Raw genomic sequence first — 20585 nt, forward strand, 5'->3', positions numbered from 1 at the left:
TCGTGCAAAAGTAAAATATATTTTATTTAAATTGAATTTTACTTTTTATTTTATTTTGTAAAAACGTGGGTTGGCACGACGAAATTATCTTAGTCGCATTTCTTTTTTTGTGAGACGAAGTGTTTCGTCGAGCAAAAATAAAATATATTTTATTTAATTTTAATTTTACGTTTTTTTTAAATTTTGTAAAAAAATTAAAATTGGTTTTTTTGGTAATAAAATGAAATTGCAATAAAAAATGTAATGAAGAGAATTTTTTTTTAAAAAAAATAAGATAAATGTATATAGTACAAGAGAAATGTTTAAAATGTAACTAAGAAAGTAAAAAACTAATCAAAAAAAGTTCCAAAATCTACGTGGTCGTCTTGCAAATGCGGCTCGGAGGTTTGGATATTGTCGACAGGGGCAGAGGTGTGGTGGCCATACTCGGGTTGGAGGGGCTCGGAGGTCGATGAGGGACCAAAATCTGGGACTGGAATGCCGGACCAAACGAGGGACTCTAGAAGCTGTGACATCTGGGTACTATACGAGGGGAGTTGGGTCTTGAGCTCGGCCACCTCTGCTGTCAAAGCAGTCACCTGACTGTTTGATTGCGACGATGAAGGGGCTCTAGGTTCCCGCCGTCGGGCATTCCCCATCCCTCGACAATATGTCCCTGGCCTCCTCCCGAGAGTCTGTTCCAAGGTCTCCGTCAAGATCTGAAACCCCGCATCCTGTGGAGGATCCACAGAATCGAGCGGAGTATCGGGAGGAAGCTGGGAGGCAGACTTCTGAAGAACCAACTGGCTCTTCTCCATCATCGTGGTCTGTTTAACATAACATAAAATATTAAGGGGGTTTCACTAAAACACCCAAAATGGGGGCTGGAATTATAAAAAACCCAACACCCAAAACACTTTATAAACACACCCAAAACCCATCATTACACACACTCAAAACCCATTTATAAACACACCCCAAAAATATACAATTGTTGATTTTGGGTGTGTTTCTATGTTTAAATAGTGTGTGGGTTTTTGTATAAATACATGCCTAGGATTGGGTTTATTTATAATAATCTAAAATATTAATTAAAACATTCATATAATAACCATGAAACTTGAATGAATAAGATAATAATTAAAATTAAAGAATACTTACATGAAGGGACTTGGCCAACTCATTCCCAAGTCGAACATAAACATCGCCAAAGACGTCGATCTCCGGGAATTTGGACCCCCTGAATTGAACAAGAGAAGAAAAATGTTAGTACGAAAAAAACAAATTAATATTAAGGACATATTAAAAATTGAATATAAATGACTTTATTATTACCCGCCGCTGCGCCTCCATCCTATATGAGAAGGGCCTGGAACCTGAATGGTGAAGAAGAGTCTTCTTGTCCCTATTGCCCTTATTTGCTTTCGCCTTCTTCTGTTATACAAAAAATAAAACGTATTAGTTGAAATTGAAATGAAATATAAAAAATTAAATAAACATTAGTAAGAAACGTCTAATAATTTTCAACTTAATATTAAAAAATACCACATAATCTGGCTCCTGAAAATGACCGCAGAGCCCTACCCAACTATCCTCCCGCCCCTCAAGCTCCTTCGGGCAACCCTCCCGAAGAGCGACCTGCGGATTATCAAATGCCTGAAAATGGTGGTGCAGGTCGCTCTTCCACTGCTTGTACCTCTCAGCAAAGAGTCTGTTGACGTACGCCAACGACTCGTCGTCAAGGTCCTTTAAATTGTAGTACGTCTGCAATAAATTAATGACATACATTAAGTAATAGAAATATGTAAAGTTTGAAGGAAAAACAATTAAAAGGTAGGATACATACCGACAACTGTCTGTGCACCTCCGTCCTCATCTCGTCAGGCATGACCTTCAAAGACTTCCATTTCATCGGGCAATGGGTCCAAATGACGTGACCAATGTCGTGGGCCAATGAGTTATGCATGTCCGCCATTGGTGTAGCCCGATGCCGCTCATTGTATCGGATGTTGATACGACTGTTGGTCACCCGAGTGACGTTCGTCGTCTTCAACTGGTGTCCCTGGGTGTTCTTCTTGGCTGCAAACAAATATAAAATTAACGTTAAATAAAAAATCATACTAAAATTTTGGTCCACAACAGTTGGAGTTCAAAGAAATCTTTACCTGGTTGTGACCCCGACGCACCAGTAGCTAATGTCGATGTTGTTTTGATCGTGCTGGGGGGGCAGTGACGACGCCTAACACTAACAAGTTGCGCCACTGATGACGTTGATGACGCCGGCGCATGGGAGACCCCGGGACCAACCGGCAAGTGGTCCATTTGTGCTGGAGCAGTGGCAGCTGACGACTGAGTCGGGGGAGGCGAACTCTGTGCAGTCGTCATCGCCTTACGACTTCTAATAAGGTTTGACATCTGCACAACTATACAAGCGTCCAAAGTTACAAACATAGTTACTCTAATATGTGGTCCAAAACCATTTAAACATTTATTTAATTTTTCTTTTACTAGTGCGTGTGCTAGGTCATGGTCAAAGTAATCAAACAAATAGGAACCCATTCAAGAAAACAAAAAATCTTAACCAACCATCAGACTAATCTTAACTAATATATTATACATTGACAGAGAACTCATAATCTTAACTGATATATTATACATTGACAGAGAACTCATAAACTTAATTTAATCCCATGATGGGACAAGCTTAGATGTCGGATGGGAAGCAAGGTTCGTTATGGATTTCGAAGGGGAAGTGATCGGTTCATAATTGTATATCATTTTGTACCCTTCTAGCTTATGATTTGGTTATGTTTTTGAGTTAAACTTGTGCTTTTAATCCTTTTTGTGTTTATCTTTCAGCTTTAGGTAACAATGATGGCTTTGGATATGAAATGATGTAATCCATGTATGTTAAAGCCTGATTTGGATAAAGGGATGAAGAGCTTAAAAGACAAACTCATTTTGGCTACAGCCCCCTGCCAGTCCAGTTCCGTAGGTCATAATGCAAGCTTTGTTTCAGCAACCTACACAGCTCGGATGAGGCAGCATTCTTCATGAAAGTTGTTCCAATGGGTGTGTACTATTACATATCCAAAATTCAGCCCCATTGGATAAATATGGAGTCTGTTACCTAGCAAACACAGAGCCATGCTCAGGATGGATTTTATCAGCGCGCAAAATGAGATAGCAATTTGTTTTGGCCTTAACTTCCTCCTCCGACCTTGGATTGGCCCAAATGATATATGGCTGGAAAGAAGACATTCTGAAATTCAAGTTTGAGTGCTTAAAGTCTTAATTTGCTTAAGGGAAGCCCAATTCGTAAGCCCTTGAAGTTGCTGGTCATGCTGACCTCAGGATGAGCTATTGTTTCTGGTTGGAAGCTTGGTCATGGTGAGCTAGGCATGAGCTATTGAGCTGGTTGGAAGCTTGGTCACGGTGACATGAAGATGAGCTAGGGCTGCTGGTGGGATTTATTGGTGAAGTGCATCAACCAATTCAGATTTTATAATGCAAGTGTTGTATGCATTAGTGAAGTGCATCAACCAATTCATCTTTTATAATGCAAGTGTTGTATGCATTAGCCATATTGAATTCAGATTTATCACTCCCCTCTCCCTATAAATACCACATCCATTCCACATTCAAGACAACAAATCCTAGGATTCACAACCCCACAATTCACTCCAACCATCCTTAAACACTCTCAAAATCCCAAACACTCCAACAATCACCAAAACAACTCCAGCAAACCTCTCTTCCATTTCCCTACGAATTTCATCTTCCTTAGCCATCACCACTCACTCAAACTCATCCCAAATCACCTCCATATCCTTCGTACATCTTTCGAGAAGTGGGGAAGCTCTTGGAGAAGCATTAGAAGTGGAGAAGCACTTGGAGAAGCCTTGGACACCACAAGAACTTCAGAAAAAGGGTTTTTCTACTCTTATTGCATTCATTATGTTTTCTCATTTCTGTTCAAGTCTCTTTTCCATTATGAGTAGCTAAATCCATAACTAGGGCTTCGATGTAACCTAACATGAATATTCTGGGTTTATAAGTTTGGAGTTTCAAGTTTGATTCATGATTCATGTTCTTATTCATTATGCTTATAAGTTAACATGCTTGTTTGAATGATTGATCACCATTAGAACTTGTTTGTTAACTATCTTGGTTTGAATTAAGAGTATACACCATGCTTTAATTCGAATTGAACTATGAATAGGAAGAGTATGTATGGACATTCGACAACAGGGATTAGATACATACTTGGTTGTTTAAAATGTTCTTCTATGCTTAATGGGTTCCTAATGCTTAATTTTAGGTTAGACAACAAATGATCAAATTAGGGAATTAGGAACACAAGGTTAGGACCAAACACCATGGCCTAATCATACTTTAGCTAGAATCAATCTTTGAATCTGAATTAGACTTGTTACTTGAATCTTTATAACCCAGAATTAAATTGTTATGGTGATTCGAATGCCCTAGTCTCAAAATCTGTTTTCCAACTCTTAAAACCACTCTTTGTTACATTTGTTTACTTGTTTTTGTTTGAAATTTCATTTTGCTTCTTTTGTTCAACAATCACAACCACTCTTGTTTTAAATTCTGTTTTAGACATAACCTCCTACTTTCTTGAATTTGGGAATCTAAGTACATAACTAGTTTTAACTTCTCAGTCTTCGTGGGTACGACCTCGTACTTGTCTTGCTATACTACTAATTGCCCCGTACAATTGCGAGTTAACATAATATTAACAACAAATTTTGGCGCCGTTGCCGGGGACTGAACGAAAGTTCTTCCCTGGTTATGTGCCCAAGGTTACCCTATTCTCTTTAGTGTTTCTAATTAATCTAATTTTCTGTTTCAGGTAGTTTATGTCTAAAAAGCCATTACTTGAACAAGTGAGGTCTTCGTTCCAACGTTCTAGATCTTTGAACGCAGGACCATCATTGCAACCCAGACGAGTGACCTCTGAAATTCAGAATCGTCTAGAAAGGGAGTTGTCAACTGCAAAAGAGCAAGCTCTTGCTACATTTACAAGTCTTGCTCTCCACACTGAACTTCCTGGTTCTTCACTTTCAAATTCGGAAGCAAGTTCAGACCAAGAAGAAGAAGAAATGATGGCTGCCATTGAGTTCATGGGAGAACTTGATATCCCAACAATTCCAGCATCTCCTTCAAGCATTTTGCTGCCCACTGTAGCTCGAAATTATGAGCTTAAATCTTCTCATCTTAATATGCTGCCTTCCTTTTATGGTTTACCTAATGAAGATCCATTAACCCATATAAAGGATATTTTTAATGTTGTGAGTTCTTTTCCCTTGACAGGTGTGACAGAAGATCAACTTCGAATGAGAGTGTTTCCATACACTTTAAAGGATAAGGCGAAGTATTGGTTGAATTCTTTGAAGCCTGGTTCACTCACTACATGGTCTGCCATTCAAAAGAAGTTCCTGGAAAAATACTTCTCCACGCAAAAGACCGACATGCTTAGGGACAAGATCTTGTTATTTGCACAGCAAGATGATGAATCGTTTTGTGAAGCATGGGAGAGATTCAATGGGCTGCTCAACCAATGTCCTCATCATGGGATTCCATTGAAGCTTCAAATGCGTATGTTTTATAAAGGACTAACCCCTTCTAGTCATAATATAGTCACCAATTTTGCAGGTGGTTCTTTTAAAACCAAAACTCCAGAAGAAACGTACGAACTCTTTGAGGAGATAGCAATGGAGACCCAACATACGGATACAAGAGGTAAACGTGTTATTAGTGGTTCTAATGATGCTTCTAGTGTGCAGATTTCAAAACTGGAACAAAAGCTAGATGTTCTTCTTGCATTAAACTCAAGAAGCCCTCCAAAGGAAGTGTGTAGCATTTGTGAATCTCATGACCATGCTACCACAGCTTGTCCACTTGGGGCTGGATACCCAGAATTTGTGCAAGAGCAAGCTAAGTTGGTAAATTCCTACAACCAAGGTCCAAGAAATGATCCATACTCTCAAAGTTATAATCCAGGTTGGAGAAATCATCCAAACTTTTCATGGAGAAATACCCAGAATCAAGCAAATCCCCCTTCATTCCAAAGGCCACAACAATCATCATCATCATTGGAAGACATAGTGAAGCAGATGGCAATCAACCAATCCAATTTTCAGCAAACTACACAAGCTGCCATCTCCAAATTGGAAGTCCAATTAGGCCAAATAGCTGCTGAAATAACTCAAAGAGTGCCTGGGAAATGGCCAAGCCAAACTGAGATCAATCCAAAGAACCCAGAAGCCAAGGCCATTCATGTGCTCAGATCAGGTAAGATCATTGATAATAATGATAATTCTAATCTTTCAAATGATGTTGTGATTGTAGAAGATAAAGACGAGGAGACCATGGCCACGGAAGGAGAACAACTCAAAACTTCTCAATCTGCTCCTAAGGCCAAATCAGATTCTCAGAAATCCGATCAATTCCAATTGCATAAAAGGGATGACAAATTTGTGCCACCACATCTTCAAGAAGATAGATACGTGCCACCCGCTCCATATGTTCCACAGATTCCATTTCCAAGCCGTCTTAAGAAAGCAAAGCAAGATAAGGCTTTTAAAGAGATTTATGATATTTTGAGTAAAGTTAATATCAATTTGCCTTTGCTTGATCTTATTGAACAGATTCCTGCATATGGAAAATTCATCAAGGACTTGAAAACTCACAAGCTCAATTTCGCTCCAAATGAAGGAGTAAAGCTCGACCAGAATGTAAGTGCTGTATTGCAAAGGAAGCTTCCACCAAAACTAGATGATCCTGGCAGCTTTGACATTCCCATTAACATTGGAGGCAAGAAGGTTGGAAGAGCCATGTTGGACTTGGGAGCAAGCATCAATGTTTTGCCATATTCAGTTTATCAAGAGCTTGGCTTAGAAGGGATGAAGAAGACTTCAATGCGACTTGAACTAGCTGATCATTCTATAAAATATCCAAAAGGTATTGTAGAAGATATTCTAGTTCAAGTTAATACACTAATTCTCCCTGCTGATTTTGTAGTGATGGACATGGAAGACAATCCAAATGGAGATCGTGTTGATCCCATTCTCCTAGGCAGGCCATTCATGGCCACTGCAGACACAATCATCAAAGTGAAAGATAGCACCCTCTCCATGACTGTTTTGGGTGAAACTGTTGAATTTAAAATGCTTAATGCTCTATCTCAACCTTCTATCTCTCTTGATTCTTGCTTTTCAATTGATGTTGTGGATCATGAGGTTTCTTCCAAAATTTTGCAGAGAAAGTCTAATGATGCTCTAGAAGCTGTCTTAACACAAGAAGAGGAAGATCTTTGTGAACCGGAGTTCCAAGAAGTGGTAGCTGCCTTAGAAGTGTTTCCGCCATACCCACCATCCTTTAGGCCACCAATCGAGCCTCTTGGACCATCATCCACGAAATTGGAGCCATCCATTGTCATCCCACCAAAGCTAGAACTTAAACCTCTTCCCAATAATCTTAAATATACATATTTGGGTGCTAACGAAACTCTCCCTGTTATAATTGCTGCAGGTCTCTCCTCACATGAAGAAGAGAGCTTAATTAAAGTTCTAAAAGAGCATAAAACAGCCATTGGGTGGACCATAGCAGACATCAAAGGAATTAGTCCAAGCATGTGCATGCACCGGATTTTAATGGAAGAAGACAGCAAACCATCTCGTGATGCCCAAAGGAGGCTAAATCCCAACATGAAAGAGGTGGTTAGAGCTGAAGTTTTAAAGCTACTCGATGTAGGAATCATCTACCCAATTTCAGATTCTAAGTGGGTGAGCCCTGTGCAAGTTGTTCCAAAGAAGTCCGGAATCACCGTTGTGAAGAATGAGAAGAATGAGCTAGTTCCTACACGAACTGTCACTGGTTGGAGAGTTTGCATTGATTACAGGAAGTTGAACACATCCACTAGAAAAGATCATTTCCCCTTACCTTTTATCGATCAAATGCTTGAACGTTTATCTGGCCATGCTTACTATTGTTTTCTTGATGGTTTTTCAGGTTATAATCAAATTCCCATTGCTCCGGAAGACCAAGAGAAAACCACATTCACATGCCCATTTGGTACGTTTGCTTATAGAAGGATGCCATTCGGTTTGTGCAATGCCCCAGCAACTTTCCAAAGATGCATGATGTCAATCTTTTCAGATATGGTGGAACGATTCATTGAGGTATTTATGGATGATTTTTCAGTTTTTGGTTCCTCTTTTGATAATTGTCTTCACCACTTGTCTCTAGTTCTTAAAAGATGCCAGGAAACAAATCTGATTTTGAATTGGGAGAAGTGTCACTTCATGGTGAGACAAGGCATTGTACTAGGCCATGTGATTTCAAGCAAGGGAATCGAAGTGGATAAAGCCAAGATCGATCTCATCTCAAATCTTCCACCCCCTACCTCTGTTAAAGGAATTAGAAGCTTTCTAGGTCATGCTGGATTCTATAGAAGGTTCATCAAAAATTTCTCAAGCATTACAAGGCCATTGTGTAATCTCCTTGCTAAGGATGCTGTTTTTGAGTTTAATGAAGCTTGCATGGAAGCTTTTTCTACCTTGAAGAGGGAGCTAACTTCAGCCCCTATTATCATAGCTCCGGATTGGTCTTTACCATTTGAAATAATGTGTGATGCCTCTGACTTTGCTATTGGTGCAGTTTTAGGTCAAAAGAAGAACAAGCTGCCCCATGTGATTCATTATGCTAGCCGGACCTTGAATGATGCTCAAATCAACTACTCCACAACAGAGAAGGAGTTGCTTGCTGTGGTTTTTGCTTTAGAAAAATTTCGTTCTTACCTTGTTGGTTCTAAAGTAATTGTTTATTCTGACCATGCAGCTCTTAGATACTTGCTCACTAAGAAGGATGCCAAACCACGCTTGATTAGATGGATTCTCTTGCTGCAAGAATTCGATTTGGAGATTCGAGATAAGAAGGGATGTGAGAATGTGGTAGCTGATCATTTGAGCAGAATTGTGGTTGAAGAAAAAGGAGCAGCTATGCTACCCTTGAATGAGACTTTCCCTGATGAACAACTATATGCTGCCCAAGTCAAAGAGCCATGGTATGCTGATTTTGTTAATTATCTTGCTTGTGGTGTTCTTAGAAATGATCTAACTTCTCAGGACAAGAAGAAGTTCTTTTCCATGGTGAAACATTATGTCTGGGATGAACCTTTCTTATTCAAGCATTGCCCGGATCAACTCATCAGAAGATGTGTTCCAGAAGAAGAGCAAGAAAGCATACTTAGGCATAGCCACGAATTGGCTTGTGGAGGTCACTTTGGAGCTAAGAAAACAGCACTTAAAATTCTGCAATCTGGTTTCTTTTGGCCCACTCTATTCAAAGATGCGTTTAATTTTTGTGTTAAGTGTGATAGGTGCCAAAGGATGGGGAACATAAGTCGCAAGAATGAAATGCCATTGAATAACATACTTGTTGTGGAGCTCTTCGATGTGTGGGGTATTGATTTCATGGGACCATTCCCATCTTCCTTTGGTTATACTTACATACTTGTTGCTGTTGATTATGTGTCTAAATGGGTGGAAGCCATAGCCACCAAAACCAATGATTATAAGGTGGTGCTGAAGTTCTTGAAGGATAATATTTTCACAAGGTTTGGTACTCCAAGGGCTGTCATTAGTGATGGAGGCAGCCACTTCTGTAACAAGCCATTCGAAGCACTCATGAAAAAGTACAACATCACCCATCGAGTCTCTACACCATATCATCCGCAAACTTCTGGTCAAGTGGAAATAAGCAATAGAGAAATTAAGCACATCCTGGAGAAGGTGGTGAACAATACAAGGAAAGATTGGGCAGCCAAGCTCAATGATGCATTATGGGCTTATAGGACTGCATATAAGACTCCCATTGGAATGAGCCCTTATCGTCTTGTGTTTGGGAAAGCTTGTCACCTGCCAATGGAGCTTGAACACAATGCTTTTTGGGCCATCAAGAAGTTGAATTTTGATCTAGACAAGGCAGGCCATGCAAGAAAGTTTCAGCTCAATGAATTGGAAGAAATTAGACATGAGTCTTATGAGAATGCAAAGCTTTACAAAGAACGAACCAAGAGTTACCATGACAGAAACATTCAACGGAAAGAGTTCTCCAAAGGTATGTCAGTTCTTTTGTTTAACTCACGTTTGCGTCTCTTTCCAGGAAAATTGAAGTCTAGATGGCAAGGCCCATTCACCGTGGTCAATGTTTCTCCCTATGGAGCTGTGGAGATTCAAAACCCTAAAGATGGCTCGACTTTCAAAGTAAATGGACAACGTTTAAAGCCATTCTATGAGGGAGTTTCAGCTGGCATCCAAACTGGCCATGTGGTAGATCAACTTCCCTTCGTACCATCAACTTAGCTGATTGCACAATGTCTTGCCAAGACAGTAACTAAGGCGCTTCTTGGGAGGCAACCCATGTGTTCAAGAAGAAGGTGCTTGGTAGCAATCGACCTAATCGCATCAAGGGGAAGCATTTCAATCCTTTCTCTTTACTTGTTTTGTTTTTATTTTAGTCATTTTAAGTTTCTGTTCCTTTTTATAAATAAATAAATATAAAAAAAAAATTTAAAAAAAAAAAAAAAACATTTCTTATAAGCTAACTTTTGGTAACCCCAGTGAGCACCTCCGTCAATACAGTGTCTAGGAGTTCTTTAGGCGACACCTTCGGTGTCTAAGAAGTTTGGGTTTTAAGCGGGACCATTGTGACCCCTCCAACCTTCCCGGATCCCCTGGCTGTGTTTTCTGAGGCCCTTAACTGGTCATCCATGAGTTGCTTATATATTCATTTTTTTTTTTTTAATTTTTTTTTTCTCTAAACCTTTTTCTTAACTTTTCCCTTTATCATTTACTTGTTCTCAATCATCTTTACTTTGCTTTAACATTGAGGACAATGTTTAATTCAGGTCTGGGGGGAAGGTTTTCAAATTTCATTCATTTGTGTTTCAATTTTCGTTCATTTGTCACTAATTTTTTTTTCTAAATGTCATACAATCGATGCTATGGAGCTGCCATTGAGGTTTTCATATCAGAATTTTGCACTTCACAAAGCTTTGGCTCTTAGAATTCTGGTGGCTAAAGTACCATGCTCAAATTCTTGAAGGAAAATAGTGGAGACTACCCTAGTGAGCTATATCGAGCCTAATTGCTTTCTTGAGAGGGTTTAAAGTGTTCTATTTCTCATCCATACTTATTTTCTTCAATTCACTCTAATTGATCTCATCATTTCATTTTGATCGAATACTAAGGACGATTCTCTTTTGCAGATATCATATGCTTGCTCTCATTCATGAATGAACTCATTGAAGTGATGCTAGGCTATGTGTGTATAACCATTCTATATGCTTTCTTTTCACCCTACCCATATGTGTGTTCCATTAGCCCTCTTGAAGCCAAACACTCAAAGCCTTTTCTTTTATCACCCTCATCATTTTCCCTACCTTTGTATCTCAATCTGAGATACTTAACCTCTTGTAGCCATACCCTATAACTTAGAAATATATCAAGGTGTGCCAAGATAAAGTTTGATGCAAGGAAGTTGCTGCCGTGTACCTAAATGAAATTTGGTGTGAGTCTGTGCAATAAAGTTAAAGAAGTTGCAAATCAAATCAGCAAAGATGAAAGTGTTTCAATATGATCTAAGTGTGAAAAATAAAGTCTATGCCAGGTGATACCATGAAGTTTGCTGCCATGCCAATCTAAATCAATGATGCCTTGCAGATTAATGAAGCATGCAACCTTGGTATGTTCTTAAGTTATTTGTTTTTCCTTCCAATTCTTCCATTTTCCCTAAACCTTAGCCTTTCATTACAAAATTGTGAAAGACCTAGCTGATCTTTGAGGATGTATTCATGGGTGCTGGTAAGTATGTGTGTATCTCTATTCTTAGTATTTAATTCCTTTCATGAGATCTAACCAAAGTTGTGCTTCTATTTCATACACTCACTTATGCTTTCTTAAGAGAATTAAAACATAGGTTCTGAGTGATTGAGTGTTATCTGTGAGAATTAGAGTCGAAGCATGTTCTCTATTCAAGGTTTGAGTATGCTTGCTTTGAAACTGTGTGCCTTTGAGCTATAGCTTCCACTTGTACACACTGATTGATGACCTATCTTGGCAACTCTATGGTGTTGGAGGTATGACTAAAGTTTTCTTTCATTTTTCATTAGTTGATTTCAAGTTGTTTTTCTAACCATTTTGTTTTGTAGAGTTAGAAAAACGTTTGTGGGTATCGTATCTGTTAAACCCTCAGGAGACACAACTCCTCCTACTAGGGATGCCTAGAGGTTTAAAGGCTTGTTGCATACGCTCAATGCAATCGAGTTACCTACGAAAGTGGTCTAGTTAGTTTTGTTTTTAACTTTGTTTTGTGTTGTTTTGCTCGAGGACTAGCAAAATCTAGGTTTGGGGGTATTTGATCGGTTCATAATTGTATATCATTTTGTACCCTTCTAGCTTATGATTTGGTTATGTTTTTGAGTTAAACTTGTGCTTTTAATCCTTTTTGTGTTTATCTTTCAGCTTTAGGTAACAATGATGGCTTTGGATATGAAATGATGTAATCCATGTATGTTAAAGCCTGATTTGGATAAAGGGATGAAGAGCTTAAAAGACAAACTCATTTTGGCTACAGCCCCCTGCCAGTCCAGTTCCGTAGGTCATAATGCAAGCTTTGTTTCAGCAACCTACACAGCTCGGATGAGGCAGCATTCTTCATGAAAGTTGTTCCAATGGGTGTGTACTATTACATATCCAAAATTCAGCCCCATTGGATAAATATGGAGTCTGTTACCTAGCAAACACAGAGCCATGCTCAGGATGGATTTTATCAGCGCGCAAAATGAGATAGCAATTTGTTTTGGCCTTAACTTCCTCCTCCGACCTTGGATTGGCCCAAATGATATATGGCTGGAAAGAAGACATTCTGAAATTCAAGTTTGAGTGCTTAAAGTCTTAATTTGCTTAAGGGAAGCCCAATTCGTAAGCCCTTGAAGTTGCTGGTCATGCTGACCTCAGGATGAGCTATTGTTTCTGGTTGGAAGCTTGGTCATGGTGAGCTAGGCATGAGCTATTGAGCTGGTTGGAAGCTTGGTCATGGTGACATGAAGATGAGCTAGGGCTGCTGGTGGGATTTATTGGTGAAGTGCATCAACCAATTCAGATTTTATAATGCAAGTGTTGTATGCATTAGTGAAGTGCATCAACCAATTCATCTTTTATAATGCAAGTGTTGTATGCATTAGCCATATTGAATTCAGATTTATCACTCCCCTCTCCCTATAAATACCACATCCATTCCACATTCAAGACAACAAATCCTAGGATTCACAACCCCACAATTCACTCCAACCATCCTCAAACACTCTCAAAATCCCAAACACTCCAACAATCACCAAAACAACTCCAGCAAACCTCTCTTCCATTTCCCTACGAATTTCATCTTCCTTAGCCATCACCACTCACTCAAACTCATCCCAAATCACCTCCATATCCTTCGTACATCTTTCGAGAAGTGGGGAAGCTCTTGGAGAAGCATTAGAAGTGGAGAAGCACTTGGAGAAGCCTTGGACACCACAAGAACTTCAGAAAAAGGGTTTTTCTACTCTTATTGCATTCATTATGTTTTCTCATTTCTGTTCAAGTCTCTTTTCCATTATGAGTAGCTAAATCCATAACTAGGGCTTCGATGTAACCTAACATGAATATTCTGGGTTTATAAGTTTGGAGTTTCAAGTTTGATTCATGATTCATGTTCTTATTCATTATGCTTATAAGTTAACATGCTTGTTTGAATGATTGATCACCATTAGAACTTGTTTGTTAACTATCTTGGTTTGAATTAAGAGTATACACCATGCTTTAATTCGAATTGAACTATGAATAGGAAGAGTATGTATGGACATTCGACAACAGGGATTAGATACATACTTGGTTGTTTAAAATGTTCTTCTATGCTTAATGGGTTCCTAATGCTTAATTTTAGGTTAGACAACAAATGATCAAATTAGGGAATTAGGAACACAAGGTTAGGACCAAACACCATGGCCTAATCATACTTTAGCTAGAATCAATCTTTGAATCTGAATTAGACTTGTTACTTGAATCTTTATAACCCAGAATTAAATTGTTATGGTGATTCGAATGCCCTAGTCTCAAAATCTGTTTTCCAACTCTTAAAACCACTCTTTGTTACATTTGTTTACTTGTTTTTGTTTGAAATTTCATTTTGCTTCTTTTGTTCAACAATCACAACCACTCTTGTTTTAAATTCTGTTTTAGACATAACCTCCTACTTTCTTGAATTTGGGAATCTAAGTACATAACTAGTTTTAACTTCTCAGTCTTCGTGGGTACGACCTCGTACTTGTCTTGCTATACTACTAATTGCCCCGTACAATTGCGAGTTAACATAATATTAACAACAGGAAGCTAGGGCGGGTCTTGTAAAAAAAAAAAAAAAAAAACCAGAAGCCTAAAGTGACGATGCGAAAGCAAGCAGAATGCCACAATGTTTCAGAGTATTGATCTTAACGAAGACAAAAATATCTTAAGTGATTTGAGTCATGATGTTTGATTTTATATTGAATTACGCAGAAATCTAGGCATCTAAAAAATAAGAAAGAGAATTTCAAATGTTTCAGTACATAATGGTAAGATGTGAAATTGAGATGGAATATGAAAAGAGAAAAAGGACAACAATACGAGAAGAAGAATTGCAGACAATAGAGAATTTGTGCTTTAAACAAAAAGAAACAAAGAAGCCGAACACATGGATTACTACGAAGGCGCACAATCCATCTTCTGAAGGTGCTTTAGCATTTAAAATTAGGGAGTTTCACTAAAACACCCAAAATGGGGGCTGAAACTATAAAAAAAACCCAACACCCAAAACACTTTATAAACACACCAAAAACCCATCATTACACACACTCAAAACCCATTTATAAACACACCCAAAAAATATACAATTGTTGATTTTGGGTGTGTTTCTATGTTTAAATAGTGTTTGGTTTTTTTTATAAATACATGTCTAGGATTGGGTTTATTTATAAATTTGTATTAAAATTTTCACATTAACAAAAGGGAAAAAGTCATTTTTGGGCTTTTTAGTAGGGGTGGGCATCAGAACCGCAAAACCGCAAAACCGAACCAAACAAATCCAAAAAAAAGGGGAAAAAACCGTGTTGACCAAAAAAGTCAAAAACTAAGACAAATCCAAACCGAACCGGTTCAGACCGATTTCGGTTTCAATTTTTCACCCTAAGAGACCGGTCCAATCCAAACCGGTCCAATATAATTAATTTTTATATTATATATATTTATATTTAAAATATCCATTTTTTTTGGCCCAAACCCAACTATTTCAATATACCAACAAAAAGCCCAAATTTCCCAAGTCCATTGCCTAAGTCCAACAAGCCATATTTTAATAGGGCTATTCTCTGGTGGGAACTTCTTTTTGCAAACTTCTTCTTGAGAACACCGTTGGATTAAATCTAACGGCTGCTCAAAAGCAATTGTAACTGAACATGTCTGAAACTGTTCCACTAGAACGCACCCTCCTCCCTCCAAAACAGATGTATTGTGCTCTTGAAGACCACAATATCTCCCTCCAAAAAAAGTTTGTTCTCTTTGTCTGTTTGTGTCTCTCTCCGTCACTCTGTCAAAGAACATGGTTTTTTTCTTTTTTCTGGTCTGATATTCTATTTCTGAAAAAACAGCGAACACATCTACCCCTCCAAAACAGCTGTTCATTTTCTGGTTTGGTCATTCAAAGCATACAAAGCAAGCTATTATCCTGAAGAGCACATGTAGCACTGTAATTATTTTTTCTGTTTTCTTTTTTATGTTTTCATTTTTCTGGTTTAATGATTGTGTTCCTTGCATTCGTGAAGCCTTGAGGATCCATATGGTTACCAAAAAACTGGTGAGCGTGACACCTTGTTAGAATCGTTGAGCACGGTCGAAACTGGCGTTGAATTCGAATACTTGAGGATTCGAGACCCTCTGGTTCTGGAGTCGTCGGTTTAAAGTGTTGGAGCAAACTGGAAACTGGCGTTGAGTTGGAATCGTTGAGGAGAGGAAGGTTGAACTTTTTTTGGGGTAGATGTGCTGCTCTAAATTGACGACATTATCATATTTGTTGAAATTTCGAAGCTCAAAATCAGTTACGAGGTAAGCAATATCATGTATTTGTGAATTCCACTGGAGGAAACTTTATTGCTCAGTATATAGGCATGATTTGGATTGAATTCGAGTAGGTTGTTTAATGTTTCACTAGCGACTCCAAATGGTTCATAGCCTATTTCGTTTCAGACTCCATTATTTTCTAATGTTTGATATTCGGTTTGATATTTGTTGAAAATTTGAAGATCAAAATCACTTAGGAGGTAACTGATACCCTGTATTTGTTAATTTCAATATACTTGAGGAAATGTTTGACCAAGTATATGGGCATAATTTACATTAGTTTGGATGTAGGTTGTTTAAGGTTTCACTAGAAACTCCAAACGGCCTCGTAGGTGTAGCATTTATATTCACTAATGGGTTCATAGATTATTTCGTTTCAGACTCCATTATTTACTAATGCTGCATAGTCTATTTGATATTTGTGGAAAATTTGAGGATCAAAATCAAGGTAACTGATATCCTGTATTTGTTAATTTCAGTATACTGGAGGAAATGTTTTGACCAAATATATGGGCATAATTTATGCTATTTTGGATGTAGGTTGTTTAAGGTTTCACTAGAGACTCCAAAAGGCTTCGTAGGTGTAACACATGTATTCACTAATGCGTCATAGCTTATTTCATTTCATACTTCATTATTTACTAATGTTTGACAGTCTATTTGATATTTGTTAAAAATTTGAAAACCAAAATCACTTAGGAGGTAACTGATATCCAGTATTTGTTAATTTGAGTATACTGGAGGAAATGTTTGATAGTCTATTTGATATTTGTTGAAAATTTGATATTTTTGTGTTTATATTTTGCATATAGTATTGTGGTTAATATAAATTTGAATGCTCTTTGAACGCATGTGGCAATATTATTATGATGGTGATATGATTTTCAGGGTTAAATTGCAAGAATTGTGAAATGGAGTCTGAAGCAAAGGTGACATCGGAAGTTAGTGTTGAGTTCAAACCAAAACTAGGACTTGAATTTGATTCCCTTGAGGATGCGTTGAAGACATATAATCTGTATGCACTAAAAGCAGGATTTGTATCAGTTGTTCTACAACCAAAATGTCAAGTGTGACAGGGGAGATAGTAAGGAAATAATTTGTATGTTGTAAACAAAGGACAACCAATATTAGCGGTAAGAAAAGAAGGTGAGGATGGGTTCGAACTTGTTGCTTGGCTAAACTTGCTGTTTTGTTGCTATCTTTGAAGAATAAGTACATCGTTGTAGCCTTCAAGGAGGAACACAACCATGAAATGACAACATACGATAAAGTCCATTTACCCATTGGTGCTGTGAATAACTCTACTTGAGTTGGGCTACTTATTGTACGTCTACCTCTTTGCAAGTCCCTCCCCATCCCATTCCCTCTTTATTCGACGATTTGGCAGCCACCAACCCCAGCTCATCCCACCACCATCCTCCCTCTCTCGTCTCCCCCACCCACCCATTCTTATTCCAAATCTAAACCCAAAGACCAAATCCCAAAATCGAAACCCCAAGGACGGATGTCTTCTGAAAGAATATTATTGTCTTTGAGAATTTTTCGTCCGGGTTGAATGTTATGATGATTGATTCTCTTGATTTTGATTTGCCCTTTGTTCCTGTAGACTTTATTTTTTGTATGGAGTTGTTTTTTTTTTCATCTTACAGGGTTCACTCCTTTTTTGGGTCTTCCTTTGACTGTTGTAGGAATAAGAAAAAAGAAGATTTTCTGGATTATTTTGTTGTTGCAGAAAATCACTTATTTTTTCTTCTGTTGCTGAAAGAAGTTTTGTGTGCACAGAATATTTTCCTTGCCAAATATAGTGTAATTGAGAGAGTTGAGAATGTAGAACAAGAAGAACAAGATAGGTTTTGCAGAGAATTCAAATCTGCCAATTAATTACTTACTTGGTGAAGGGTTAGATATACAAGTATACAAGGTGATTATTAGTTACAAACAATGCACAAGACATGGAGGGAAACATGGAGAGTTTCCATCCCTAAAACAAGGAATATGAAAACAAGGAAAAGTAACAAGGTGGTAGACAAGCCATTTAGGGATGTCTATGTTTTGTCTTTGTCTTTACTAACACTCCCCCTCAAGTTGGTGCAAAGATATCACGCATGCCCAACTTGTCCAGTGAGTCATGGAAAACTTTACTTGATACGGCCTTCGTCAGGATGTCAGCAAGTTGGTTTTCCGAGTTTACAAATGGAAACTTGATTATACCCCTTTCTAGTTTCTCTTTGATGAAGTGTCGGTCGACTTCCACATGTTTGGTACGGTCGTGTTGTACTGGGTTATGTGCTATCTCGATAGCTGATTTATTGTCGCAGTACAAGTTTGTAGCTTTCAATGGTTTAATTCTCAGATCCTTCAGTAATCTCCGTAACCAGAGCAATTCACAAACTCCTTGAGCCATTCCCCTAAATTCTGCTTCAGCACTTGATCTAGCCACAACTTTTTGCTTCTTACTTCTCCAAGTGACTAAGTTGCCCCCCACAAATGTGAAGTATCCAGAAGTAGAACGTCTATCTGTGATGGATCCTGCCCAATCCGCATCTGTGTATCCTTCTGGGTTCATATGTGTATGTTTGGAGAATATCAACCCTTTGGCAGGGGCAGCCTTCAAGTACCTCATGATCCGAGTTACTGCATTCATGTGTGCCTCACTTGGTTGATGCATAAACTGACTCACCATACTCACAGCATAAGCTATGTCGGGGCGTGTGTGTGATAGATAAATCAGTCGCCCAACCAATCTTTGATACCATTCTTTGTCAGTGGGTACTTGGTCTGGATACATCCCTAACTTGTGGTTCTGCTCAATAGGTGTGTCAGCTGGCTTACAATCAAGCATTCCAGTTTCTGTTAACAAGTCTAACACATATTTTCGTTGGGATAGAAATATTCCATGTGTTGATCTAGCAACTTCTATGCCAAGAAAATATTGTAACTCACCTAATTCCTTCATCTCAAATTTACTAGCAAGGAGCTTCTGCAGATTCTTCATTTCTTCATTGTCATTACCGGTAACCACCATATCATCAACATAGATGATAAGGGCCGTAAGTTTGTCACCACGACGCTTTAAGAATAAAGTGTGATCCGAGTGGCTCTGAGTGTACCCAAAGCGCTTCATAGAATCTGTGAATTTTCCAAACCAGGCTCGTGGTGACTGCTTTAGCCCATATAATGATTTTCTCAGCTTGCACACGGTGTTGGGACCAAGTGCCATGGAGGTCCCTGGTGGTGGTTCCATATACACTTCTTCTTGCAATTCCCCGTGAAGAAATGCATTCTTTACATCATACTGCAATAGTGGCCAATCAAGGTTTGCAGCCAATGACATGAGAACACGTACGGTATTGATCTTGGCAACAGGTGCAAATGTCTCTTGGTAGTCAATTCCATATGTTTGTGTATACCCTTTGGCCACTAATCGAGCTTTGTATCGATCTATGGATCCATCAGCTTTGTATTTAATGGTGTATATCCACCGACATCCAACCGGTTTCTTCCCTTGTGGCAACTGGACCATTTCCCATGTAGAATTCTTTTCCAGAGCTTCCATTTCAATTGCCATTGCTTCAGCCCATCTGGAATCTGTTATAGCATCCTGCCACTTATTTGGAACACATACAGTAGATAATTGATTGACAAATGATGCATATGACTTTGACAATCTATGAGTTGAAACATGGTTATTAATGGGATATTTAGATTTGGCAGTAAGGTCAGGACAATATTGAGGTTTGGGTTTTCCTCTAGTGGTCCTAGGTGGGAGAGTGTATGGTATAGCATTAGGTGCTTCGGGAATTACCTCAAGTGTTTCCTCATCACGAGACGACTGGTCCGATGGTTGAGAAGAAGGGGTTGTATTTTGTTGTTGATCGCAGCAACCATTTGAATTGTCTCCTCCGGGATCTTCACCAAATAAGAACGACAATTTTCCAATACCTTCATCGCTGTCCAAATTTTGAAGTTCACTGGTGCTTGGCGACCGGTCGCTGGGTTCTGTGCGACCGGTCGTTTTGTCACAGAGTCGATTTTCCTCCCTGGAGTCTGGACGACCGGTCGCTTCTGGATTACGACCGGTCGTTTTGTCACAGAATCGATCTTCATCATCGCTGGAGCAAGGCGACCGGTCGCTGGGGTCAGTGCGACCGGTCGTTTCTGGATTACGACCGGTCGTTTTGTCACATAATCGATTTTCATCACCGCTGGAGCAAGGCGACCGGTCGCTGTGGTCAGTGCGACCGGTCGTTTCAGGAAAGCGACCGGTCGCTTCTGAGTTGCGACCGGTCGCTTCTGAGTTGCGACCGGTCGGATTTGCACAGACTTGGATTTTTTCTTCCTTCTCTTCATTCCTTCTCTCCCCCTGAAGAGAAGGGGGCATAGCAGCTTCAA

General features: G+C 38.9%; 1 protein-coding gene and 1 non-coding gene across 2 annotated transcripts; both read right to left on the reverse strand.

The window, feature by feature from the left end:
• Positions 1 to 329: 329 nt before the first annotated feature.
• LOC148296787 (uncharacterized) lies at positions 330 to 1767 on the reverse strand. The gene is made up of 4 exons (XM_088248629.1): positions 1525 to 1767; positions 1304 to 1413; positions 1141 to 1219; positions 330 to 806 (listed from the first exon to the last, which is right to left on the reverse strand). The coding sequence occupies exons 1-4, from the start codon at positions 1765 to 1767 to the stop codon at positions 330 to 332; spliced, it is 909 nt and encodes a 302-aa protein (XP_088104755.1).
• Positions 1768 to 5468: 3701 nt separating this feature from the next.
• LOC148296788 (small nucleolar RNA R71) lies at positions 5469 to 5575 on the reverse strand. Its single transcript, XR_015834154.1, has one exon. It is a non-coding gene; the product is annotated as a small nucleolar RNA R71 (small nucleolar RNA).
• Between the last annotated feature and the right edge of the window lie 15010 nt (positions 5576 to 20585).

The sequence above is a fragment of the Prunus avium genome, chromosome 2, assembly GCF_965620075.1.
Source record: "Prunus avium chromosome 2, drPruAviu1.hap1.1, whole genome shotgun sequence".
In the NCBI taxonomy this organism is placed as follows: Eukaryota; Viridiplantae; Streptophyta; class Magnoliopsida; order Rosales; family Rosaceae; genus Prunus; species Prunus avium.